This window comes from Amphiprion ocellaris, chromosome 9, assembly GCF_022539595.1.
Source record: "Amphiprion ocellaris isolate individual 3 ecotype Okinawa chromosome 9, ASM2253959v1, whole genome shotgun sequence".
Taxonomy (NCBI): Eukaryota; Metazoa; Chordata; class Actinopteri; family Pomacentridae; genus Amphiprion; species Amphiprion ocellaris.
In genome coordinates this window covers 3,514,281-3,538,197 of record NC_072774.1, presented here as the reverse complement: position 1 = coordinate 3,538,197, position 23,917 = coordinate 3,514,281, and the positions used below count along the sequence as shown (strand labels likewise).

The 23,917-nt window shown below is 36.6% G+C and overlaps 1 protein-coding gene across 1 annotated transcript; it reads left to right on the top strand.

Moving 5' to 3' along the window:
• Nucleotides 1-66: 66 nt before the first annotated feature.
• On the top strand, nucleotides 67-8,555 carry rps27.2 (ribosomal protein S27, isoform 2). The gene is made up of 4 exons (XM_023265282.3): nucleotides 67-133; nucleotides 3,270-3,378; nucleotides 4,273-4,383; nucleotides 7,610-8,555. The coding sequence occupies exons 1-4, from the start codon at nucleotides 128-130 to the stop codon at nucleotides 7,636-7,638; spliced, it is 255 nt and encodes an 84-aa protein (XP_023121050.1). The 5' UTR covers nucleotides 67-127; the 3' UTR covers nucleotides 7,639-8,555.
• The last annotated feature ends 15,362 nt before the right edge of the window (nucleotides 8,556-23,917 follow it).

Genomic DNA, 23,917 nt, shown 5'->3' with positions numbered 1-23,917 from the left:
TCCAGTAATATGAGGTTTTTCTCTTATTTCCCCCTCCTTCCTGACAGTAACACGCAGAGCTGCTGGTTCCTCCTCCGGATCTTCCTCCATCATTATCCGGTCGCAGCAGCCGATCAGACGCGCAGAGATGCCAGTAAGTCCCGTTACCGTCTTTAACCGTCTAAACCAGCCGGTAAACGGTGTCCGCGCTCACCGGAAACAGTGTGATTTGGTGTCTTCTTGTGTTTAGTTCGTGTTGCAACCCGCGGTTTGTTGATTTTATGATTTAAATGCGTAAAAAGCGAAGAGACGCAAATGGCGAAACACGTGGAGGAGCGCAGCCCACGAGGTTCCTTCTCTGTCCGAACACCAAAAAAACGGGTTTTATTCTGTTATTATCCGGAATAAATCAGCTTAAACTCGATTAGTGGCTTTAAAACAGAGCTGTAGCTTTAAATTATGTCATTATTGATCTGGTTTATTATATTTTTGGAGGATAAAGGATCAACTTTCCAGATAAAATCCAGTTTATCTTCAGTTTTGCTTTCTTTTTTCTCTCGTTTTCTCATTTGAAAACTACAATTAAATCTCAACCTTTGGTTTTCTACAGTCATGTTGTAAATGTTTAGGCTACTGAAGTAATTTAGCTGGACTGTAAAATGCAATATGGTTTAAACCTTTAATATTTAACCTAAATGTGAATAATAAACTCTGTTGGGTTCTAAACATCGTGTTTAAACAGTCAAGTTGGTCTATATTTGTCTATGAAGTGATTTTATAGGGTTTTAGCTATTTAACTTATTTAAGAACATTTCTATCATATATATATATATATGTACATATATACATATATATATATATATATATATATGTACATATATATATATATATATATATATATATATGTACATATATACATATATATATATATATATATATATATATATATATATATATATATATATATATGTATATATGTATGTATATATATATATATATATATATATATATATATATATATATATATGTATATATATATATATATATATATATATATATATATATATATAAAAAAAACACAGGTCTTAAACCTAACATTTGCCTCAGTCACTTAGTCTAAATGTGTGTAATACAAAATGTTATGAGGTTTAAACCTTAATATTTAACCTAAATTTATTGTAAACTTGCTACTAAAGTAATTTGGTATGACTAATATATACAGTATTATGGGGTTTAGACCTTAATGTTTAACTTATATTTGTATAATAAACACTTTTGGGTCCTAAACATAGTGTTTAACTCGGCCAGGTAGGTCTGTATTTCTGTATTAAGTGATATTTTAGGGTCTTAGCCTTAAAATTTAACTTATTCAGATCAATGTTTTCTTCTCTGAGGTCTTAAACCTATTATTTACCTTTGTCATGCTGGTCTAAATAGGTGTAATATTTATTATTACGAAGTTTTAACTTTAATATTTAACCTACATTTGCATAATAAACACTGTTGGGTCTCAAAACTAATATTTAACTGAGGCCAGAATTTCAGATGTCTATAAAATGTGGGTCATAAGCATAAGAACAAATGTGCAAATGCTCCAGTTCTGTGCTTAATTATTACTTATTTATGTAGTAGGTTGAAGCACATTTAGTTTCAGCATTTGAATATGTTATTTAATGACATAACTTATGATTTTAACTTACTGTTTTCCATTTGTATGGTACATTTCTTGCCTTTATGTGTTGCCCTTCCATTGTTTCCTTCATGTTTGGGGTGTCAAATAAGGCAAACAGTGACACTTGTAGTTGTTGGTAAAGTGAGTTTCAGTCGACTCGTTTTACGTAAACAGCTGCAAGGACACAATATTTTAACATAAAATTCATAAACTTCATCATATATAACACTTTAGGGTCTTAAATTTAATATTAACTTTGTCAAAAAGGTATAAATGTGTGTAATAAAGGATATAAAAGGGTCTTAAAACCTAATAAACTAAATCAGATAGATTTATACAACAAATAACACTGATGGATCTTAAATAATTTAACATAAGTAATAATTATATTGTAGGGACTTCAATTTAATCAATTTAGGCACATTTCTATCATAAATAATATAAATGACAGAATCTGTAGGTTTCCTGTTGGGGTGGGAGACGAAACAGGAAGTCAGAGTTGCTGCTGTGGCAGGTTTTTCATGACTAACGCTTAAAAAAAAAAAAAACATTCTGAGGAATTAATGACAAGTTCTGTATTTGCCAACTTCTTGGGGCTAAAAAATCTGTAATAATGATACCGCTTAGTTCAAAGTGGAACTGAAAAGAACTGGTCCACAGTGAATCAAAATGTGTCTAATATTAGTCCAAAATTTGTCGAAATATGTCACTCAAAATTTGTCCAATATTAGTCAAAATCTGTCCAAAATTAGTCAAACATTTGTCCACAATGACTCAAAATATGTCCAAAATGACACAATATTTGTCCACAATGACTCAAAATGGTCCAATATTAGTCATAATTTGTCCAAAATTTGTCCACAGTGCCTTAAAATTTGTTCAAAATTAATCAAAATAAAAAACTGGTCCAAATGTGTCCAAAATTTGTCAAAATGTCTAAAATGACTGTCTAAAATTAGTCAAAATTAGTCCAAAATTACTCAAAATTTGTCTACAGTGACGAGCAAAGCTACCAAACATTCTGCTGTTGGCTGTTAGAGTGAACACAAAAGTCTTCATGCACTCAAACCGAACTGACTTGAAACTCATTCAGAATTAGCCAATGTGTTCACAGTGACTTAAAATTTGCCCCAAATGATTCAAAATGTGTCAAGAATGAGTCAAAATTTGATGCCTTAGTGTGTCTTAGTTAAAAAACCTAGATTCATCTCTCAGTATGTTTTTTTTAAAGCATTGGTGATAAAAAATGGCTACAGTGATGCCACAGAACTGTTCTAAAATCTTTTTCTGAGGGATTCCTCAAAGAACCATTCTGAGCTTAAAAGGTTCATAGTGGTGAAGAAGTTCATCTTAAACGTTAATATTTTCTGGTTTCTTTCCTCCTCCATGACGGTAAACTAAAAATCTTTCAGTTGTGGACAAAACAAGAACAATAACAGACTGATTAATGGATTATTTACAGTTGAAATAAGTATTGATGCTACAAATCCAGCTAATTAGTCTCCAAGCGCTGACTACAACAGATATTATTTTATTCTACTTTCATCCCTCTCTGGTTGACGTTTAATCCAGGTTTAGATTACTGTTTAGCTTACTGTTGTTGGTGTTTTTCCTTCAGCTTGCTAAAGATCTTCTACATCCCACTCCTGAGGAGGAGAAGAGGAGACACAAGAAGAAACGTCTCGTTCAGAGTCCAAACTCCTACTTCATGGACGTCAAATGTCCAGGTCAGTTTGTTTATCCGCTAATAAGACCAGACCTTGAGGTTTATATCAAATGTGGGTCATGGAAATTTGTTGAATTTGACTAAACATTTAGCAAAAATTAACCATAATTTTTCTAAAATTGGCCGCAATTTGGCCACAGTGACTCAAAATCTGCCCAAAATCAGTCACAATTTGTCAAAAATTGCAAAAAAAAATTTCCCAAAATTTGGCCATAAACAGGAAGTCAATTGACTTCCTGTTTGTGACAATGACAAAAAAATGTCCAGAATGACACAAATTTGTCTAGTGACTAAAAATAGGTCAAAATTGACTCAACATTTAGGAAACATTTGCCACAACTTTTCCAAAATTAGCCAGTGATTCCACATTTGCCCAAAATCAATTAAAAAATGTCCACAATGACTCTAAAATTGTCAAAAATTACTAAAAAATTTGTCCAAAAATGACTAGAAATGTCCACAAAGAGTCAAAATTGATTAACTGAAGTCAAGCTTTGTCCAAAATGACGAAAAACATCCAAAATGACACAAAATTTGTCAAAAAATGACTAGAAATGCCACAAAGACTCAAAATTGGTCAAAATTTGTTGACAGTGACTCAAAATCTGTCAACAATGACTAAAAGCAAATGTTGTTTTTCTATATGTACAGTACATTTCTTGCCTTTATGTGTTGCCCTTTCATTGCTTCCTTCATGTTTGGGGTGTCAAATAAGGCAAACAGAGACACTTGCGGCTGTGGGTAAAGCGAGTTTCCACCGACTGGTTTTACGTAAACAGCTGCACGGACACAGCAGTAACCAGGAGGGATTGTGTAACGGTTGTTTGGCAGCCGGCCGTTGTTTTCTCCGTGCACCGGTTTCACGGTTGTCTCATCGAACGTTTGGCTCCTGCAGGTTGCTACAAGATCACCACCGTGTTCAGTCACGCTCAGACCGTGGTGTTGTGTGTCGGCTGCTCCACGGTGCTCTGCCAGCCGACGGGAGGCAAAGCTCGCCTGACAGAAGGTACAAAAAGCAGCTTTAAATACACATGCAGCAGCTCCACACGCCCACATGAAGAACATTCAAACATGCTGCACATCATACTTAACGTGGAATTTTCCAGCGTCTATTTGTGCTGCGGATGTTCCAATAGTTGATTCCGTTTTATTGGGTTTATATAAAACAACATGACAAATGCACCGACGTGTGCATGAGCCTCAATCTGTCTCTATTTACTCGGCTGAACCTGCTAAATTTGCATAATCCCGCCCACTCACTGCCTCCAGGTGAACCATTCAGCTTCCTCGTCAGGTTTGTTTACTCGCTAGAGCTGCTTCTGTAAACTTTCAAATGTCTGAACCACCAGAAAACAATCACCAAATGTTCGTCCGAAATCATTTAAAATTTGTCCAAATTGACTCGAGACTCAAAAAAAAAAGTCTCATCCATGAGCAAAGCTGCCAAATGTTCTGCTGCACGAGTGAACACAAGAGTCTTCATTCACTCAAAACCCATCCAGTATGACTAAAAATCAGTCCAGAATTACTCAAAATTAGTCCCAAAGGACTCAAAACCTCTGAAGTTTCATCCATGAGTAAAGCTACCAACTGTTCTGCTGCTGGCTGCAAGACTAAACACAAAAGTCTTCATACACTCAAAACTTGTCCAAAATAACTCGAAACATGTTCAAAATTAGCAAGCCAAAATTTGTCTGAAATAGCTTACAATTTATACCAATTTTTCCCTGAGAAACTCAAGACAGTGTCTCATTCTCGAGCAAAGCTGCCAAATGTTCTGCTGAAAGAGTGAACACAAGGGGCTTCATGCACTCAAAACTTGTCCAAATGAGTCAAAATGTATTCAAAATGGTGTAAAACTTGTCCAAAGTTAGTCAAAATGTGTTCAGACCGACTCAAAATTTGTCCAAAATTACTTAAAATTAGTCTAAATGGCCTTGGAAATTGACTTATCCACAAGCAATGCTACCGAATGTTCCGCCGTTGGCTGCAAGAGTGAATTAAAATGACTCAAAATTGGTACAAAATTACCCAAAAGTTGTAGTTTCATTTGAAAACTCCTAAACACAAAGTGTTGCAAGTGCAAAACAAGAAGTGTGTTATGTATTCAGATACATACACTTCAGATTTAAAGCTGCTACTGTAGTTAGACAATTACACAATAATTAGAATTACATAATAGAAATTTGGATTTCCGACTCAGATAAGATTAGATAATATCTTTTATTAATTTATTAAAATCCTGTTGTCATTTTAACTCGACAGTTAGTACTGTGCTGCTTTCATACACATATTTTAGGTATACAGTCTGTCAAAATAAAAGAAATTGGAAGGAAATTGTCTTTATTTTCCTTTTTTTGGAGGAAAATGAACCATTTAAATGAATCAGTTAGTCTGTAAAATAGTCAATAGATTAATCAATAGAAATACAGTTGTTGGTGGAAACTCTTAGAGTCCTGTCTTGGTTGTATTTATTTCTTTAAAAAAAAAAAATTAGGCGTTAAACTCTGCAGTTTTTTATTTTAATATACAAACATTTGTTTCGATTTCATACTGAGCTGCTTTATACAGTTTGTCAGAATGAGTTTAACTTAAATAAAATGGTCTTTTTGCAGTTTTTGGAGCAAAATTTGTCATTTAGATGAATTAGCTGATCTGTAAAATAGTAGATTTATATAAAATAAAATGGCAGAATTAAGCGTCTTCATATTTTCACCATTTATTAGTAGGTCAGCAGCTGTTATTTTGCCTCCTGCAGGTTAAACCGGATGTGAAAACAGATTTGTGAGTTTTTGCATCAGAAAACGTAGTAATTTTCTGTACAGGTGTGTTAACCTGTGCGACCTGTACGTATCGGCCTCTCATCGAGCTCCGATCAGTTTCCACTGATTAGTTTCGTTCGCTGATAGTTTCAGGACAGTTTTTTCCATCTGAGAGAGAATGAAAGAAAAAGAATCACATCAGCAGTCAGAGAACATAAAAACTAGTATTACTACTCTTTCTATACCGTGCGTAACGTAGCGAGGTCAAGGTTTGTGTTTACCGACACCCACTCCATCCTCTGGCTCGGCTGCCGTGGCAACCGAGGGCTTCTCTCCGTTACTATGGGTGCAGCTGCAAACCTTTGGCGCTCGTTTGGAAGCGATTCAGTCTGAAAAGGCAGATGGCAGCGGGAGTTTTAGTGTTCCTCTTATCTCCTCATCGGAGTCAGTTTGTGTTGCAGCTAATCCAAAGTACACATTAAAGTCGACTCAACAGTTCCACCTTTACCAGGGTCAAAATACACACAAGTTAGATAATAATGAAGCTTTAAAGTTCACTCTCCACCTCAGAAATAAGATAAGATGCGATTTTATCTAATCCTGAAGGAAATTCTTCCACCAGATAGAAAAAAATATATATGAGCATAAATGCAGTATATACCAGAAAAACTATCAAATCTGAGCTTAAAGCCAATCAGTCAGAATAACTTTATTCTAAATGCCTCAATTAAGAAACTTAATGTAAAATAAATCATTTGCTTTAATGACATTCTATAAAAACAAAAAATTCTGCTGTCCTCAGGTTAACCTAGAAGTTATGAATGACTCAGCTGAGACCAACAGTCATGCAACAAAAATTGTGGAAGTTTTTAGGTTGAACTGCAAGCAGTGTTTCCACAAACAAAGCTACTGGATGAATAAAATACATGCAGCATGACTCACAAACAGTGAACAGAGGAGCAAGTTGTTGGAGATCCATTCATCATGGTGAAACATCTTTCTACTGATGATGAGCAGAGTAGAGAGGAAAAGTCTGGAAACATGGAGATAGAAAAACATCTACAGCATGAGGAGACAACAGAGACACAGAACGACAAAAATGAGACATGAAATTACAAAACCGAGACACAAAATGACAAAAACGAGACACAATTACACAAGTAAGACACAAAATGGAGACAAGAGAGACAGGAAAATCAAAGCTACTGGATCAATAAAATAAATGCAGCATGGCTCAGAAACAGTGAACAGAGGAGCAAGTTGTTGAAGATACATAAAGCATGGTGAAATATCTTGGAGCATGTGGAGCCTCCATGTTTTCTCAGTATTAGTAACACTTGTGGACACTTGGAAATGTTGATTGTGTTGTTTCCAGGACTTCATATTGCAGTGAAAAATGAAACTGGAGCTAAAAAACTCCTAGAAGCTTAACGTACCTTCTTAACTGTATCCGTTTCCCTCTGTTCCCAGGATGCTCTTTCAGGAGGAAACAGCACTAGTCGGACCAGATGAGGCTGGAAGCTTTAGAGGAGGAAAAGCTTGATGGACATCGAGCGACACTGCCATGAACCGATGGACGACCAAACGGAACAAATCATGTAAAATAACAAGTCGTCCGTCTACAGAATATGCACAGAGGAATGACTGCGCTTGTTTACACCCCACCGACGACCCACATCTGTTAATAATTCACAATAAATGTGCTGTTTTAATGAAATAATCTTACGTTCACCATCCAGTTCATCTCTTAAAGGGTCCTGAACCCTTTACAGTGAAGTTGTTCGTTGATTACATGCACATTTACAGAACGGTGAGGGTCAAAGATGAGGGTCGGCGCCGTAGATTTATGCAAATTTCCTTTGAAAACATTCGACCTGTTCTGGGAAAGAGTTGCAAATTACATCAAAGAATCAGAGTTTTACTATGTAACAGCAGCACTCTGCATAATTAAATATTGATTAATGCACATTAGAGCTGCTAACACTTGCAAGAATTCATACTTACAGTTTATCTTATAGTCGATATTTAACTATGATGTCATAAATGCTGCAGGATTCCCTCTGGAGAAGGGCAGATTCAGGGAAAAGTCACAGATTTGTGATGCTAAATGACAAAAACAACTTGGTGTTTTCTTGCACATTTCCTGCAGAAATAATGTGATAAATTCTTAGGGAGAGAAGAAGAAAAATCACAGCAGGAATTGGAATAATTCCAGATTCGTGGCCTGCAGAAGGTCACAGCTTCTGTTTCGGCTCGTTGAGTCTCTGTGTGATCAAGTTGAACACTGAATAAAGACAAATCAGGGACATGGAGTGATTCAATAACTTTCTAGCTGCTATGGTTACGTTGTTCTTTCTTCTCGTGTCTTGCTTGTATAATGGACACTAATTCCAAATAAAATCATAGTGAACATGAAGATGATTCTGTTGTGCTTCCTTCTTATTGATATTTCAAATTTAATCCAGTGTTTTAATTCACATTTTGAATTATAATGTCATCTTGGATTAACAGAAAATGTTGATATGCCCGCCACTTGTTGTGTAATTTATAGTTAAGCCTCAAATTATTCCTCTCTAGGCTAAATTTCTGCAACTACATCAAATTTTAAGACATATTAGTTAAAATATAATCCTTAACACAACTTTTTGTGACTTGTTTATGTAACTTCCAACCTGCTGCTCAAATAAAAATTTACTTTAAATCAAAATTTGGCATACGGACGAAAAATTTGGGGGCTTATATATGCAAAAGTGTGTAAATTCAGACTCTACTTTCCAATATTAACTTACTTTAAAAGGCCACTTTAGGACAATGCTGTATTTGCTGTTTATATCACATTAAAACTACATATTAAATCAACATAAAACAGGTCGTTTGAATGTGTTAAATTGTGGAAATGTGTGTTTTTAACCTTTCAATGCACATTTGCGTCAATTTCAAGGGTATGAATAATTTTGGACATAGCATTATAGTAAAACTGAAGAAAAACCACATAGAAATAGTTAAAATTCAACATTAGCAAATCAAACCCGATGTTTTACTGCATTTTAATCACTTGTTTATGTCATTTCCGGCCAAAAAAGAACTTGTAGCTCAAATAAAACTTCAAAATAGACCAAAACTCGTCTGTATCAAGTAAAAATGAAAGCGTAGTCGAAGTTTCCAAACAGTCTGGCCCTGCTTCCTGTTAAAGCAGATAAATTCAACAGGAGAAGCCGAGACCAGCAGACGTGTGGCTGTCAGAAGGTCAGCGAGTGCTTTGATGTGTTTTTCTTTGCAGTAATTACACCGCTGGAGATGAGACGAGGTGTGAACGAGGTGCTGGTGACGGACAGCGATACAGAAAAGGTTGTCTGAGCTGTGGAAATGAACTCTGTGTTCATGTCCACACATGAAAACCAAAAACCAGTCAGACACGAAACCAACCGATATCTGTCCTCCACCTCAAAGAGTTTTTTTGGTGACAGCTTCCTGCCCCGAGTTCTTCCTAGTCGTGTCAAATTTCGATTTATATTGAATTTTTATTCGACTAAAAGGTTCTTTTCTGGCTGTAAATGACATAAACAAGCAACAAAACTCAGTCAGACATCGTATCAGAGATTAACGAACTTTTTTGTGTTAAAACGGCATGTAAAAAATTATTTACACCCTTGACAGCAGTTAAACTTTTGAGACAATGCAGTTTTTATGTCATTCTTTATGTTACTGTTTATTCTTACCATGTTCTAGAGTGTATTATTGTAAAATATTGTGAAAACTTTCAACAAACAAACTTTTAAATACAGGTAAACTCAGATTATTATATATACCAAATTTAGATTCATAGTGAGTTTTTAAGTTAAGGCAGGTTAATTCTGGCTAGAAATGACATTAAAAGCGATAAAGTGATTAAAGTGATATTTTTTTTAGTATTTATACGTTTTTTTTTTTTTTTTTTAAACTTTAAACTAAAAATGATATGTCCACAACTTACTTTACTGTCTTTTGTCACTCGTTTATATAATTTTTAACCAGAAGAAACCTGGTGATTGATTAAAAACTGATTATAAATTAAAATCTGGAACGGGGGATGAATAATTTTGGGCCTCAAAGAGCTGGAGATGGACACTTGGAGGAGATAAATCCCAGTGGAGACCTGCAGAAACACTGTTTGACACTAGAATTACTGATGTGGAGGAAAATATTGATTACTGAGGAAGAGGAGGAGGAAGTCTGGACATGTATATATATGGATGGATCCATGTTTCCTATTAAAAATACAGACTAACATTAGTAGAATTTAATGTGTGGCGAGTATGGAAAGACAGGGTCCTTTTTTTTTTTTTTTAGATATTTTGACTGGTAGTCTGTCTAAAGTTACTCAAAATGTCTCAAAATTCGTCAAAATTGAGTTGAAACTTGTACAAAAATGTGTCTAAAATAAGATAAACACTGTTCAAAGAGACTCAGTTGTCTAAAATGACAAGAACAAATAATTATGTGAGCTTTAAATGGGAAAAAAATCCAAAATTTTCAATCAAGGGCAGTATTTGGACTCCAGGAAGTTCCTGTAAGTGTGTATATTTATGGATGAATCCATTTTTCTGACAAAAAAATACAGTCTTTGGTCGACATTTCACCAATCTTTGAGGCTCTAACATCAGAAGAATTTGATGTGTGGCAAGTTTGTCAAGAAAATGTTTGAGATTTTTGATTTTGTGATCTAAATCCTGTCCTAAATTCTTCAAAATGTACCCAAAGTGTCTGAAAAATTTGTCCAAAATTACTTAAATTTATCAAAAATGAGTTGAAACATTCCCAAAATATTTACATTAAAAAAAAAAAAAAAAAAAAGTCCAACAAACATACGGTCCAAAGTTACTCAAAATTGTCCAAAATGACAATAATTATTTGGCCCATTTTTTTCAAACTAAGGGTGGTATTGGGGTTCCAGAAAGTTCCTGTAAATGTATATCTATGGATGGATCCGTATTTCCTACTAAAAATATAATCTGTGGTCAGTATTTCACCAATTTTTGAGGCTCTGACATCAGTAGGATTTGATGTGTGGTGAGTATGGCAAGACAAGGTTCTTGTTTTTAGATATTTTGACTTGCAATCTGCATAAAATTACTGAAAATGTTTGAGACAAGCACTGTCCGAAGTGAAGAGGAGGAAGAAGTTTGGACATGAAGTAAAAATACAGAAAACTAATTTTATCACTGGACAAACTGGGGCTATAAACAGCATTTCTGTCTGTAAAATGATCAACTCATGTCAAAGCAGTAGAAGGCCAGATTTCATAGCAGCTTCTTGGACCTCTCAGGTGTTTATGTAGAGTCTGGATGTTTTTTCGCTGTATGTTTGAGTCTGAAGCACCTCCAGGCTGCGACAGAAAGCCGGCTGACCCCACAAAAGAAGCATGAGGAGCAGCTGGTTTCAACAGACGGTCGACATCTGCACACATCTGCAGGGAACGGAGGCTGGAAGCTGAGAACACTTTATCACTGCGGTGGAATATTAAACGGTAGGTAGGGGGCGCTACTGGACAGCATCTCAGGGTGAAGCTTCACTCTGTTTCTGCACAGGGTGCATGAGGCTGACGGATAAACACTGAGAGCACTGACTGGAGTGTTTCTCAGGTGTTAGAGTGTTTCAGATTGGTGTTGAATTTCTTGGGAAAAGACTGGATTGGCAAGAATAGCAGGACAAGGTTCCAGTGTTCTGATATTTTGACTTGCAACCTGTCCACTATTACTAAAAATGTCTCAAAATATGTCCCAAATAGCTTCAATTTGTTCAAAACAAGTCAAAACTTAAACGAAATTAGTCAAAAATGTGTCCAAAATGTCTTGAAAATTGCACATAATGACTTGAAATTGCCTAAAATTAGTTTAAACTTATCTAAAATGCAAATAAATATGACCAAAATAACGCAAAACTGTCCAAAATCACTCAAAAATGTGTCCAAAATGACTTAAAATTGTCTAAAATGACAATAATAAACAATTAATGGCACTCAAAATGGGGAAAGATGCAAAATTTATGTGGTATTTGGTATCCAGAATGTTCCTGTAAGTGTATATGTGAATGTATCCTCATTTCCTATTAAAGATAAAGTCTTTTGCAGACGTTTTGAGGCATCTAATATCTGCAGAATTTGATGTGCTGCGAGTGCGGCAAGACAAGGTTCAAGTTTTTTGCCATTTTGACTTGCAACCTGTCCAGTTACTAAAAATGTCCCAAAATTTGTCCCAAATGACTTAAATTCGTCCAAAATTTGTTAAAATTTAAACAGATCTTTTCAAAATGTCCCTGAAGTAACAAAACTGTCCAAAATCACTCCAAAAGGTGTCCAATATGTCTTGAAATGTATGCAAAAGGACGTAAAATTGTCCAAAATGACAACAGCAAATAATTATTGTCCACAAAATCTTTAAATCGAGGGTGGTATTTGGGTTCCAGTACTAAAATGACAGTCTTTGGTCAACATTTCACCAACGTTTAAGGTTCTAACATCTGGCTTCCATGTTACAAGATGGAGGAGGCTGTACAAAATTACTGAAAATGTTTGGAAAAAGTCCAAAATATGACAAGGACTGTCCAAAGTGCTTTAAATTGCTCAAAATCTTTTGTAGGAACTATGGATCCATCCATATATACACACTCACATGAACCTTCTGGGGCTCAAACACTATCTGATCAAGTGTCAATATTTATTTATTATTGTAATTTGGGACAATTTTAGTCACTTTTACAGTCTTTACCTTATTTTGGACACATTTTGGACTGTTTTAGGCCATTCTGGACAAATTATGACACATTCTTTGGATAAATTGTGTGTCAAAATATCAAAAAACTAGAACCTTGTCTTTCCATACTTTCCACATATCAGATTCTACTGACGTTAGAGGCATCAAAAGCTGGTTAAATGTCGACCAAATACGTTATCTTTTGTCAGAAATATGGATCCATCCATGTATATACACTTACAAGATGTTTTTACAGTCCAAATACCGCTCTTGATTGAAATTTTTGTACTTTTATTTCCCATTTCAAGGCCAAATAATCATTTTTGGACAATTTCTAGCCTCTTTGGACAGTCTTTAACTTATTTTGCACACTATTTTTAACTCATTTTGGACAGGTTGTTAATCAAAATACCAAAAAAATGGAAACTTGTCTTGCAATACTTGTTATACATCAAATTCTAGGCTTCAAATGTTGGTGAAACATCAACCAAATATCTTTTTTTTTGTCAGAAATATGGATTCATCCATATATACACGTACAAGATCATTCTGGAGCCCAAATACCACCCTTGATTGAAAATTTTGTACTTTTGTTTCAAGGGTCATTAATCATTTTTGGACAATTTCTAGTGTCTTTGGACTGTCTTATTTTGTACACTGTTTTTAATATGCTATATAAGTTTCAACTCATTTTAGAGAATTTTGAGGCATTTTGGATTCATTTAGGACAGGTTGTTAGTCAAAATACCAAAAAACTGGAACCTTGTCTTGCAATATTTGTTATACATCAAATTCTACTGATGTTAGAGGCCTCAAATGTTGGTGAAATGTCGACCTAATACCTTATTTTTTGTCAGAAATACGGATTCATCCATATATATATATATATATATATATATATATATATATATATATATATATATATATATATATATATATATACATACACACACACACACACACACACACACACACACACACACACACACACACACACACACACACACACACACACACACACACACACACACACACTTACAAGATCTTTCTGGAGCCCAGATACCACCCTTGAATGAAAATTTTACACTTTCATTCCCCATTTCAAGGGCTGATAGTCATTTTTGGACAATTTCTAGTCTCTTTGGACAGTCTTTAACTTATTATAGACAGATTTCTTTACATTTTGGATAAGTTTCAACTCATTTTGGACAATTTTGAGTCATTTTCGATCCACTTTGAGTCATCTTGGACAGGTTGTTGGTCAAAATATCTAAAAACTAGACAAACATCAATCTGTGTGACACTCATTCCTGCTCCTGATGCGGTTTGTCTGTCCCAGTTATGAGTCACGACTCTTTCATGTGTTACAAATGTTGGAAAAACTCACCTGTGCATCCTTTAAACTCTACTCTCCTCTGGATGCATTTTAGAAAAGGGCTGAGGAATCTTTCTGAGATCGATTTCCAGGCCATGAGGAGGAGAACTGTGGAGACGAGGAGGCAGAAAATGAGATGAGTCTAAAGTCTGGACACAAAAGAAGCTGAAGTCATGTGTGTGGAATCTGCTGTGAATGGAGGCGGGAGGAGGATCGATGGCAGAAGGCTGGAGAACATTCAGCGGCAAGGCAGGTGAATTTTTACAGTATCGATCTGAGCTGCTCCCGCCGTTAAATGTGGCAAAATGAGGAAGAGAAGCAGTGAAAAGAAGAAGAAAGCGTGCAGATAAACACAACAAAGACTCGGTGTGTGTTCAAGGTTAAGCCAGAATAAGATCCTCCCACAGCGAGGAGCCGCAGAGTTCAGCTTTTTGTTTGTTTCAGTTTCTCCTTCCGCCAAGGACACACTCATTACACGTCATTAGCAACCGCCGCTTAATTAACTGACCTGAACACTGATGAGCCGGGGTCCGGGTGACCCCCACGTCTCCATGGCAACAACCTCCAGCCGAGCAGGGCCCCTGGGTAACCGCGGTGACCGCACAGGGCTGACGACATCTCTGGTACAAAGACAAGCGACGCTGTCAAACACACTCGTTCTTTTGACATTTTGACTTGCAACCAGTCCAAAATTACTCAAAATTGTTCAAAATAAGTTAAAATAATCTAAAATTAGTTTATACTTATCTAAAATGCAAATAAATCTGTCCAAAATGATATAAAACTTTCCAAAATTATTCAAAAATGTGTCCAAAATGTCTTGAAATGTGTACATAATGACTTAAAATTGTCTGAAGTTAGTTTATACTTATCTAAAATGCAATCTGTCCAAAATGATATAAAACTTTCCAAAATTACTCAAAAATGTGTCCAAAATGTCTTGAAATGTGTACACAATGACTTAAAATTGTCTGAAGTTAGTTTAAACGTATCCAAAACGCAAATAAATATGTTCAAAATAACTTAGAACTGTACAAAATTACTCAAAAATGTGCCCAGAATGTCTTCAAATTTGAACATAATGAATTAAAATTCCCTAAAATGACAATAATAAATAATTATTGTCCCCAAACCTTTCAAATTGATGGTGGTATATGGACTCCTTTAAGTGTATATATGAATGCATCCTCATTTCCTACTAAAAACAGTGTTTTGCAGACGTTTTCAGGCCTCTACTATCAGCAGAATTTGATGTGGTACAAGTATGGCAAGACAAGGTTCTAGTGTTTGGACATTTTGACTTGCAACTTGTGTAAAATTACTCAAAATTTTCCAAAATAAATCAAAATTGTTGAAAATCAGTTTGAACTTACCTAAAATGCAAATAAATCTGTCCCAAATAACCTAAAACTGTCCAAAATTACTCCAAAATGTGGCAAAAATTTCTTGAAATTTGTACATAATGACTCATAATTGCCTAAAATGACAATAATAAATAATTATTGGCTCCAAATCTTTCAAATCGACAGTGGGATATGGGCTCCAGAAAGTTCCTGTAAGTGTATATATGAATGCATCCTCATTTCCTACTAAAAATACAGCCTTTCATTGACTTTTAACCAAATTTTGAGACCTCTAACATCAGTTGGATTTGATGTGTGGTGAGTTTGGCAACCTGTCTAAAATTATTCATAATGTCTCAGAATTTGTCAAAAATGAGTCAAAATTTATCCAAAATGTAAAAAAAATGTGTCTAAAATAAGTTAAAGACTTTCCAAAATGACAATAATAAGTAATTACTGGCTGATGAAATGGAGAAAAAGTGCTAAATTTTCAATCAAGGGTGGTATTGTGGCTCCAGAAAGTTCCTGTATATATATGTATAAATCCATATTTCTACTAAAAATACCGACTAACATTAGTAGAATTTAATGTGTGGGGAGTATGGCAAGACAAGGTTCTAGTTTTTAGATATTTAGACTGGTAATCTGTGTAAAGTTACTCAAAATGTCTCAAAATTTGTCAAAATTGAGTTGAAACTTATGAAAAATGTACAGAAATGTGTCTAAAATAAGATAAAGACTGTCCAAATGTGTCTAAAATAACAATAATAAAGAATTATTTGCTCTTTAAATGGGATAAAATTTTAAATCAAGGATGGTATTTGGGCTCCAGAAAGTTCCTATAAGCGTATGTTAGAATAGTTAGAATATATCTGAGCTCCATGAATTTAAGCTCCTCTACAGATGCTTTATATTAAATCCAGCAGCACAGATTACATCTTCCAGCTCCCAGACACATGGGATTTATTGGTATTCAATATGAAAATTAGTGCCTTTGAGGACTCTGGTTTATCTGGAGGGTAACCTTTAGGTCATTCTTATTAACTTCCAGTCGATGGGAGGCAACACAACCAACTAACAGCGAAGTTCTGCACATTAGGGCTGAACGATTCGCAGAAAACATCTAATTGGGATTTTCCTGGCAGATTTTTCCAATTTAATTGCGATATAATTAATTCAAATCAAGCTTCAGCTGAAAAAATGCCTGAAAAGAAGTCCATAATATGATAAGGACTTTCCAAAGTGACTCAAAACTGCCAAACATCTTTTGTAGGAACTATGGATCCATCCATATATACACACGTACATGAACATTTTTGGGCTCAAGGACTATCCAATCAAGTGCAGATATTTATTTATTATTGTCATGTTGGACAATTTTGGGTCACATTGGACAATCTTTACCTTATTTTAGGCACATTTTGGACCGTTTTAAGCCATTCTGGACAAATTATGATACATTATTTGGACAGGTTGTTAGTCAAAATATCAAAAAACTAGAACCTTGTCTTGCAATACTTGATACACATCAAATTCTATTGATGTTAGAGGCCTCAAAAATTGGTGAAATGTCGACCAAAAACTGTATTTTTAGTAAAAAATATGGATCCATCGATAAACATACACTTACAGGACCTTTCTGGAGCCCAAATACCACCCTTGATTGAAATTTTTTTACTTTTATTTCCTGTTTCAAAGGCCAATAATATTTTTTGGACAATTTCTAGTCTCTTTGGACAGTCTTTAACTTATTTTGTACACTGTTTTTACACTGTACACGTTTTTACTTTTATTTTCCATTAAAGTGCCAATAATTATTTCTGTTGTCATTTTGGACAATTTTGAATAACTTTGGACAATCGTTACCTTATTTTGGACACATTTTGGACAGTTTTAAGCCATTCTGGACATATTATGGCACATTCTTTGGACAAGTTCGAAGTCAAAATATCAAAAAAATAGAATCTTGTCTTTCCATACTTGCCATGTATCAAAGTCTGCTGACGTTAGAGGCCTCAAAAGTTGGTGAAATGTCGACTAAAGACTGGATTTTTTGCAGGAAATATGGATCCATTCATATATACATTTACAGGAACTTTCTGGAGCCCAAATACCACCCTCAATTGAAAATTTTGCACTTTTATTTCCATTAAAGTGCCAATAGTTATTTGCTATTGTCATTTTGGACAGGTTGTGAGTCAGAATATCAAAAAACTAGACAAACATCAATTTCAACATCAAAAAGAAAATAAGGATGAGTGGCCAACAAAATTATTATTCTGCCTGCAGAGAATTAGCTAAAAAATAAAAATATTGAAACCATAATAACTGCTCCTTCCCTCTCTTCTGCAATTTTCTTAAGGTTTTTACCGTAAACTCTGATGACCTGCAGCAGAAAGTATTTATTTTCTGTTGCATCAGTTAAAAGAGATCTAAAACGGTCACACTGCACCACATAAACAGCAAAATGAAGATGCTTCAGCTGGACAGACTCACGTTGAGGTAAAAAGGAGCTAAATCTGATGAAATGTGAGTGTAACCATGCCTCTCTGATGGTTGTATCAATGGAAGGTGTGGAGGTCTACAGTCGGTCCACTCTGCTGCATATCACTCCCAAACCGAGCTGCACAGTCACAAAGGTAATAAATTAGTAAACATATGCTTAATGACGCACATTTACTTCCACACAGACACATAGAAACAGTCAGAAACTCACACCGTCTACACACCGGCGTGCAGCAGTGAGGGTCACCGTGATGGATGCTACCCCCGAATGGCCGTGAGCATTAAAAGCCTGGCGACCTGGTAAAAAACAATCCATCATGTCAGTTTGTCAGAGCTCCAAATTAATCATTCCCACGTCTGTGATCATTTCCTGCATTAATTATTCCGAACGCAGAGCTTAAATAGTCTGCGACGCCGTTTGTGGAGGAACATTTAGGAGCCGGAGTCGCTGAGGATGTCAAACTGTACCTGGTGCAGGTCGAACTGTTCTAACTGCAGCTCTACACCTTTAAAACATGAGAGAAAAAGCTACAGGAGGAGAGTTTCAATCTAGAATTGTTCTTCAGATGGTAAAAAACTGAAATCACTAAAACTAAACTGCATGAACATGGCTCTAAAATGAGCTGTGAACAGCAGAACTTTCTCAGTTTTGGACCAATGGGTTGTGTCTATGTCTGCATCATGGCTCCACGTGGACAAGAACTGTACAGAGGAATGAAAAAAATGTGATTGTAGGACTATAAAAATGAAAATGATCCAGGAAGATCAACCACAGTTACAGCAGTAATCAGGGGGTATAGAAGGAGCCACAGAACCACTAATCATGGCAGCATGTTTGGTGTGAACCTGACCAGGACTACCACAGTGAATGCATAGTCCTGACAGTGAAGCACGGAGGTGGAAGTGTGATGATATGGGGCTGCATGAGAGCAAAAGGTGTTGGGGAGATGATATTTATAGATGAATGTCTGAGGATAAACTAAAATACTGGCTGACAAGAAGCTGGAAAAAGAGGAATATTCTTGCAGGAGAACCATCCAAAGAACTAAATCACACAAGAAACTACAACCTGGACGAGTATTTGACCTGACTTGAATCCAATCTGACACCTTTGAGGCATTTTATAGAGGGAGGTAGAGCAACACAATCCCTCTAGCAGCTGAAAACACAATCTGTCAAGAATGACACAACATCTCTGCAGCAACTGAATACCCCCAATGTTGAGCAGAATTTAGCATGACCTAAAAAATAAAGGTTTTCAAGAACTACTAAAAAATAATGCCCAACTTCTGTCGCACTGGGTTCCTACTGTGGCGGCCTGTATTTGTAATATAGTAAATTCAAATGTTCAAGTAGTAGTATTATGGTAAAGTGGTATAATTTAGAATAATTTGCTCCCTTCTGTTGTGTGCTGTGTAAACCAGAATATTTGCTGGGCTCATTTCTCAAAGCAGCGAGTGAGAGAAATGAGTCAGAGGAAGAAGAGAACATGTAAACACAGTCTGTTCAGCCGCCGAGAATGTTTGAGGATGCTGCTTTGTGTTGGCTAATTGCAGGCTAGCTCCTAATGGAGAGGATGGATGATGTGATAAGGCTGCTGTCAATAGTTAACATGGGGGAGAGGCTCTGAAAAATGCACGTAAAAACCACCAACCAGATGCTGCTCGGTTGTCTGGTGAGCCAAGCTGTTACACAAATAGACAAGTCGAGTGTAATCACACATATTTCATCTGGTGTTTTACATAAAAAAACACACACCACAGTGCAATTCAGACTGTAATTTATGCAAAAATGTAAAAACTCTGAGACCAAATGCCTCGTATAGAAGTTCCATTTAGCTCCATTCATGCAGTCGTTCACTCATGTTTCTGTCCATTCACTCTTTGTTTACGTTCCTATTCAGGGTCACAGATGACTGGGATGTTTCCATGCAGGCATCTAGTGGATGCAGGGGGGAAAAAAACACACCAACACCCTCACAATAGGCAATTTACAGTCTCCAGTCCACCTGACCTACATTCTTTAGCGCCGCAGACACACAAGAATACGGAGAAGACGAACCAGCTGAGCTTTTATACAGATAGATCAGCGTGTTTTAGTCACAGAGGCGGGCTTATCGTGCCATAAACGTAACAACAATCTAAATAATCCTCACCCTGAACTTGTACAACTAAAACTTCCACACATTGCATCATGCACCACAACAATCCAAGGTGACTTCAGTGTCCAATTAGCGGCAGACTGGTGCTGTTCCTGTTGGATTCGTCCAATCAGCTGCTCATTAGGGGCAAACAGTGAAGGACGCGTTGATTGCTAATCAGCCGTTTTTACAAATATGTGTGTGTGAGGAGGGTGTTCTTGCGTGACTCCCCGTCCGTTTTCCATCCGAGGAAACTCCCCTCTAATGCAGACATGGGCGGTTGCCATGGGAACCAGCATCACTTTTCAGGCGAAGGAGGCAGGAGGGGGGAGAGCCGGTATAAGCAGAGAGTTCAAATGAATATCAAATCTTAATGTAATCTAAATGTAAGCCTGCCTGTGTGTGTGTGTGTGTGCACATGCTCGTGCGCACACCTCGGCACCTGTGCATGTGTGGCGAGTGTGATAAACAGGGGAAGGTGTGGGCAGCCGCACAGAAAAAGCAGCAGAGGAAATTAACCCTCGTGTCGTCCTGCAGGTCAAAATTGACCCATTTTAAAGTTTGAAAATGTGGGAGAAAAATATATTTTCACAGTGAAACTTCTGATGTCCACAGTTTCAACATTTTTGGGAAATCTTTGAGCATTTTTTGGTGGGAAAAAAGAAATGTTAAAAATGTTTCTTAAGAACATTCACATAAAAATCAACCAAAATCCAGCGAATTTCGCTGGATTTTGGTTGATTTTTATGTGAATGTTCTTAAAGAATATATTAGAAGTTTTACTGATATATATGGAATCACTTCAGATATTTTTAGGATTTTTTGGAAGATTTTTACTCATTTTTTGAAAATATTTACAAGAATTTTCTTGCCAAATTTGGGGGATTTTTAAAAAAATAAAAATTATTGAATTATTGGAATTTTCTTTCTGAAAGTTCTGCAAGTTTTCAGAAATTTGGGGAATTTTTTTGCAGAATTTTTGCATTTTTTTCAGACAAGGAAACAATATTTTTTAGTGCCTGTAAATGAGGACAACGGGAGGGTTAAAGTGAATGAGGGAAACTTGTGGGAACAGGAAGCTGACGGGACACTTTGAGCTTCGTCTCCTCGCCGTGATGGCGGATGATGAGAAGTTTTAAATACGACAAACAGCAGCGACTGGACACACGCGCATATATTAACATAATAACAAACCCAGGAGACCACCGCTGATGCTAAAAATGTCTCATTTGATCTGAACTGCGGGACACAACAGAAAAGTGAGGCCACCTCTGTGCAGTAAAACCGAAATGTCAAATCATTCTACACTGCTTCACCTGAGAGTAATCAGATTACTTCTAAGTTTCACTGTTGTGCATTTGCAGTTATGTCGTATTAAAAACTAACAGTTTAGATTCACTATATTTAAAAACACAGACTCCACAGCAGGAATTTAATGCGACAAAAGTCAGGACACAGACTCGATTTTCCTCAACGCTGAAGACACTAAATTTCCGCAGAGATGTTGTGTCATTCTTGACAGATTGTGTTTTCAGCTGCTGGAAGGGTTGTGTTGCTCTACCTCCCTCTATAAAATGCCTCAAAAGTGTCAGATTAGATTCAAGTCAAGTCAAATACTCGTCCAGGTCGTAGTTTCTTGTGTGATTTAGTTCTTTGGATGATTCTCCTGCTGGAATATTCCTCTTCTTCCAGCTTCTAGTCAGCCAGTATTTTGGTTTATCCTCAAGACATTCATCTAGAAATGTCATCTCCACAACACCTTTTGCTCTCATGCAGCCCCACATCATCACACTTCCATCTCCATGCTTCACTGTCAGGACTATGCATCCACTGTGGTAGTCCTGGTCAGGTTCACACCAAACATGCTGGACTCCATCTGAGCCCAACTCATTTATCTTCAACACTCTCCCAACATTCATAAAAAGTCATGGTCATTAATTCCTGATGAAGGGAGACTGGGAGGACGACCACTGCAGCCCTGATTAGTGGCTCCTTCTATATCTCCTGTTTACTGCTGATGCTTTATTTCGCTGATTTTTTGTTGATCTTCCTGTAAATTTTCCATCTTTTTAAAGTCCTACAGTCACATTTTTTAGTTCCTCTGTACAATACTTTTCCATGTGGAGCCATGATGCAGACATAGATAGACACAGTCCATAAAACTGAGAAAGTTCTGCTGTTCTCAGCTCATTTTAGAACCATGTTAATGCAGGTAGGCTGATTTGAAATCACAGGTGGACTCAGTTTAGTTTCGGTAATCACAGGTAGATTCACTTTTGCTGCCTTTGGAGCCTGGATTTTCAGTACTATAAAGTGCGTGTTTCTGATTGTTCATTGGGAGAAAACCTCCAACTTATAACCAACGCAACTAACTAGAGGTGATACAGTTTGACATTTGGGTGATATCGCACAGGGTTTTACTCACTGATGCCTCTAATTGAGTGACTTTTTCCACCTTCTGCGAGCTCTCCTCTGAGGGACCCCTCCAGACTCCAGTCCTGCCTCAGAAAACCTGGAGAGGGAAATCGAGCGGAGCAGTGATTAAGGGTACGAGCGGCGTCGGGCCCCGACTCTAATATGCAGAGGAGTTACAGGTAGCCCAGTTATGTCAGTTATGTCGGTGGAAGTCCTATCAGGGAGGAGGAAGCGAAGCCCCGAGTCCCCCGTGGCGTGATTAAAAAGCCCATCGTCTCCGCCTTCATCCCGATTCAAATGAACAGCCTGAAAAATAGGTCAGTCAACAACCTTCTCACTCACACACACACACACACACACACACACACACACACACACCCACACACACACACACACACACCCACACACACACACACACACACACACACACACACACACACACGTCGCCAGCCTGAGGGGAGTGTGGGCGGCCGGCGTTGCCATGGAGCCAATATTGTAGTGGTGGGCTCCAGTACGGTGGTGATCCACTGATTCTACCTGATTTACAAACACTGAAAATCCACCAAGTCAAATAAGTCATTACAGTAAAATAAAGACTTTCTGTTCTTTCTTCCCCTGAGGTCACATTAACCCTCGTGTCGTCCTGCAGGTCAAAACTGACCCAGTTTAAAGTTTAAAAATGTGGTAAAAAATATATATTTCCACTGTGAAACTTTTGATGTTCACATTTTCGGGAAATTTTTGAACATTTTTTGGTGAAAGAAAAGAAATGTTAAAAATTTTAGAAATTTTACTGATATATATGGAATCACTTTAGATATTTTTAGGATTTTTTGGAAGATTTTTACTCATTTTTTGAAAATATTTACAAGGATTTTCTTGCCAAATTTGGGGGATTACTTTTTAAAATAAAACTTTCAGGGGAAACTTTTAAGGAATTATTGGAATTTTCTTCTAAAGGTTTTTCAAATTTTCAGAAACTTGGGGAATTTTTTTGCAGAATTTTTGGATTTTTTTCAGACAAGGTGCCCGTAAATGAGAACAGGAGGGTTCATTGCACTTCAACTGCAGCGTCTCTCTCTGGGACTGACCATCCCTTCATATTAAGAGCCTTTACACCAGGGATCACCAACCTTTTTGAACCTGAGAGCAACTTCAAGGGTACTGAGTAGTACGAAGGGCACCTTGTTTGATACAAACTTCCTCAATAGCAAACTTGCGGCATCATCTTTAAACGATAATAATGAAAATAATATGTAAAAAGACTGT

Bases quoted from the DNA above. Each gene is read 5' to 3' on its own strand.
- rps27.2 (XM_023265282.3), top strand. The intron at 3,379-4,272 runs GTCAGTTTGTTT...TGGCTCCTGCAG, and splicing joins CATGGACGTCAAATGTCCAG to GTTGCTACAAGATCACCACC. The intron at 4,384-7,609 runs GTACAAAAAGCA...CTCTGTTCCCAG, and splicing joins CAAAGCTCGCCTGACAGAAG to GATGCTCTTTCAGGAGGAAA.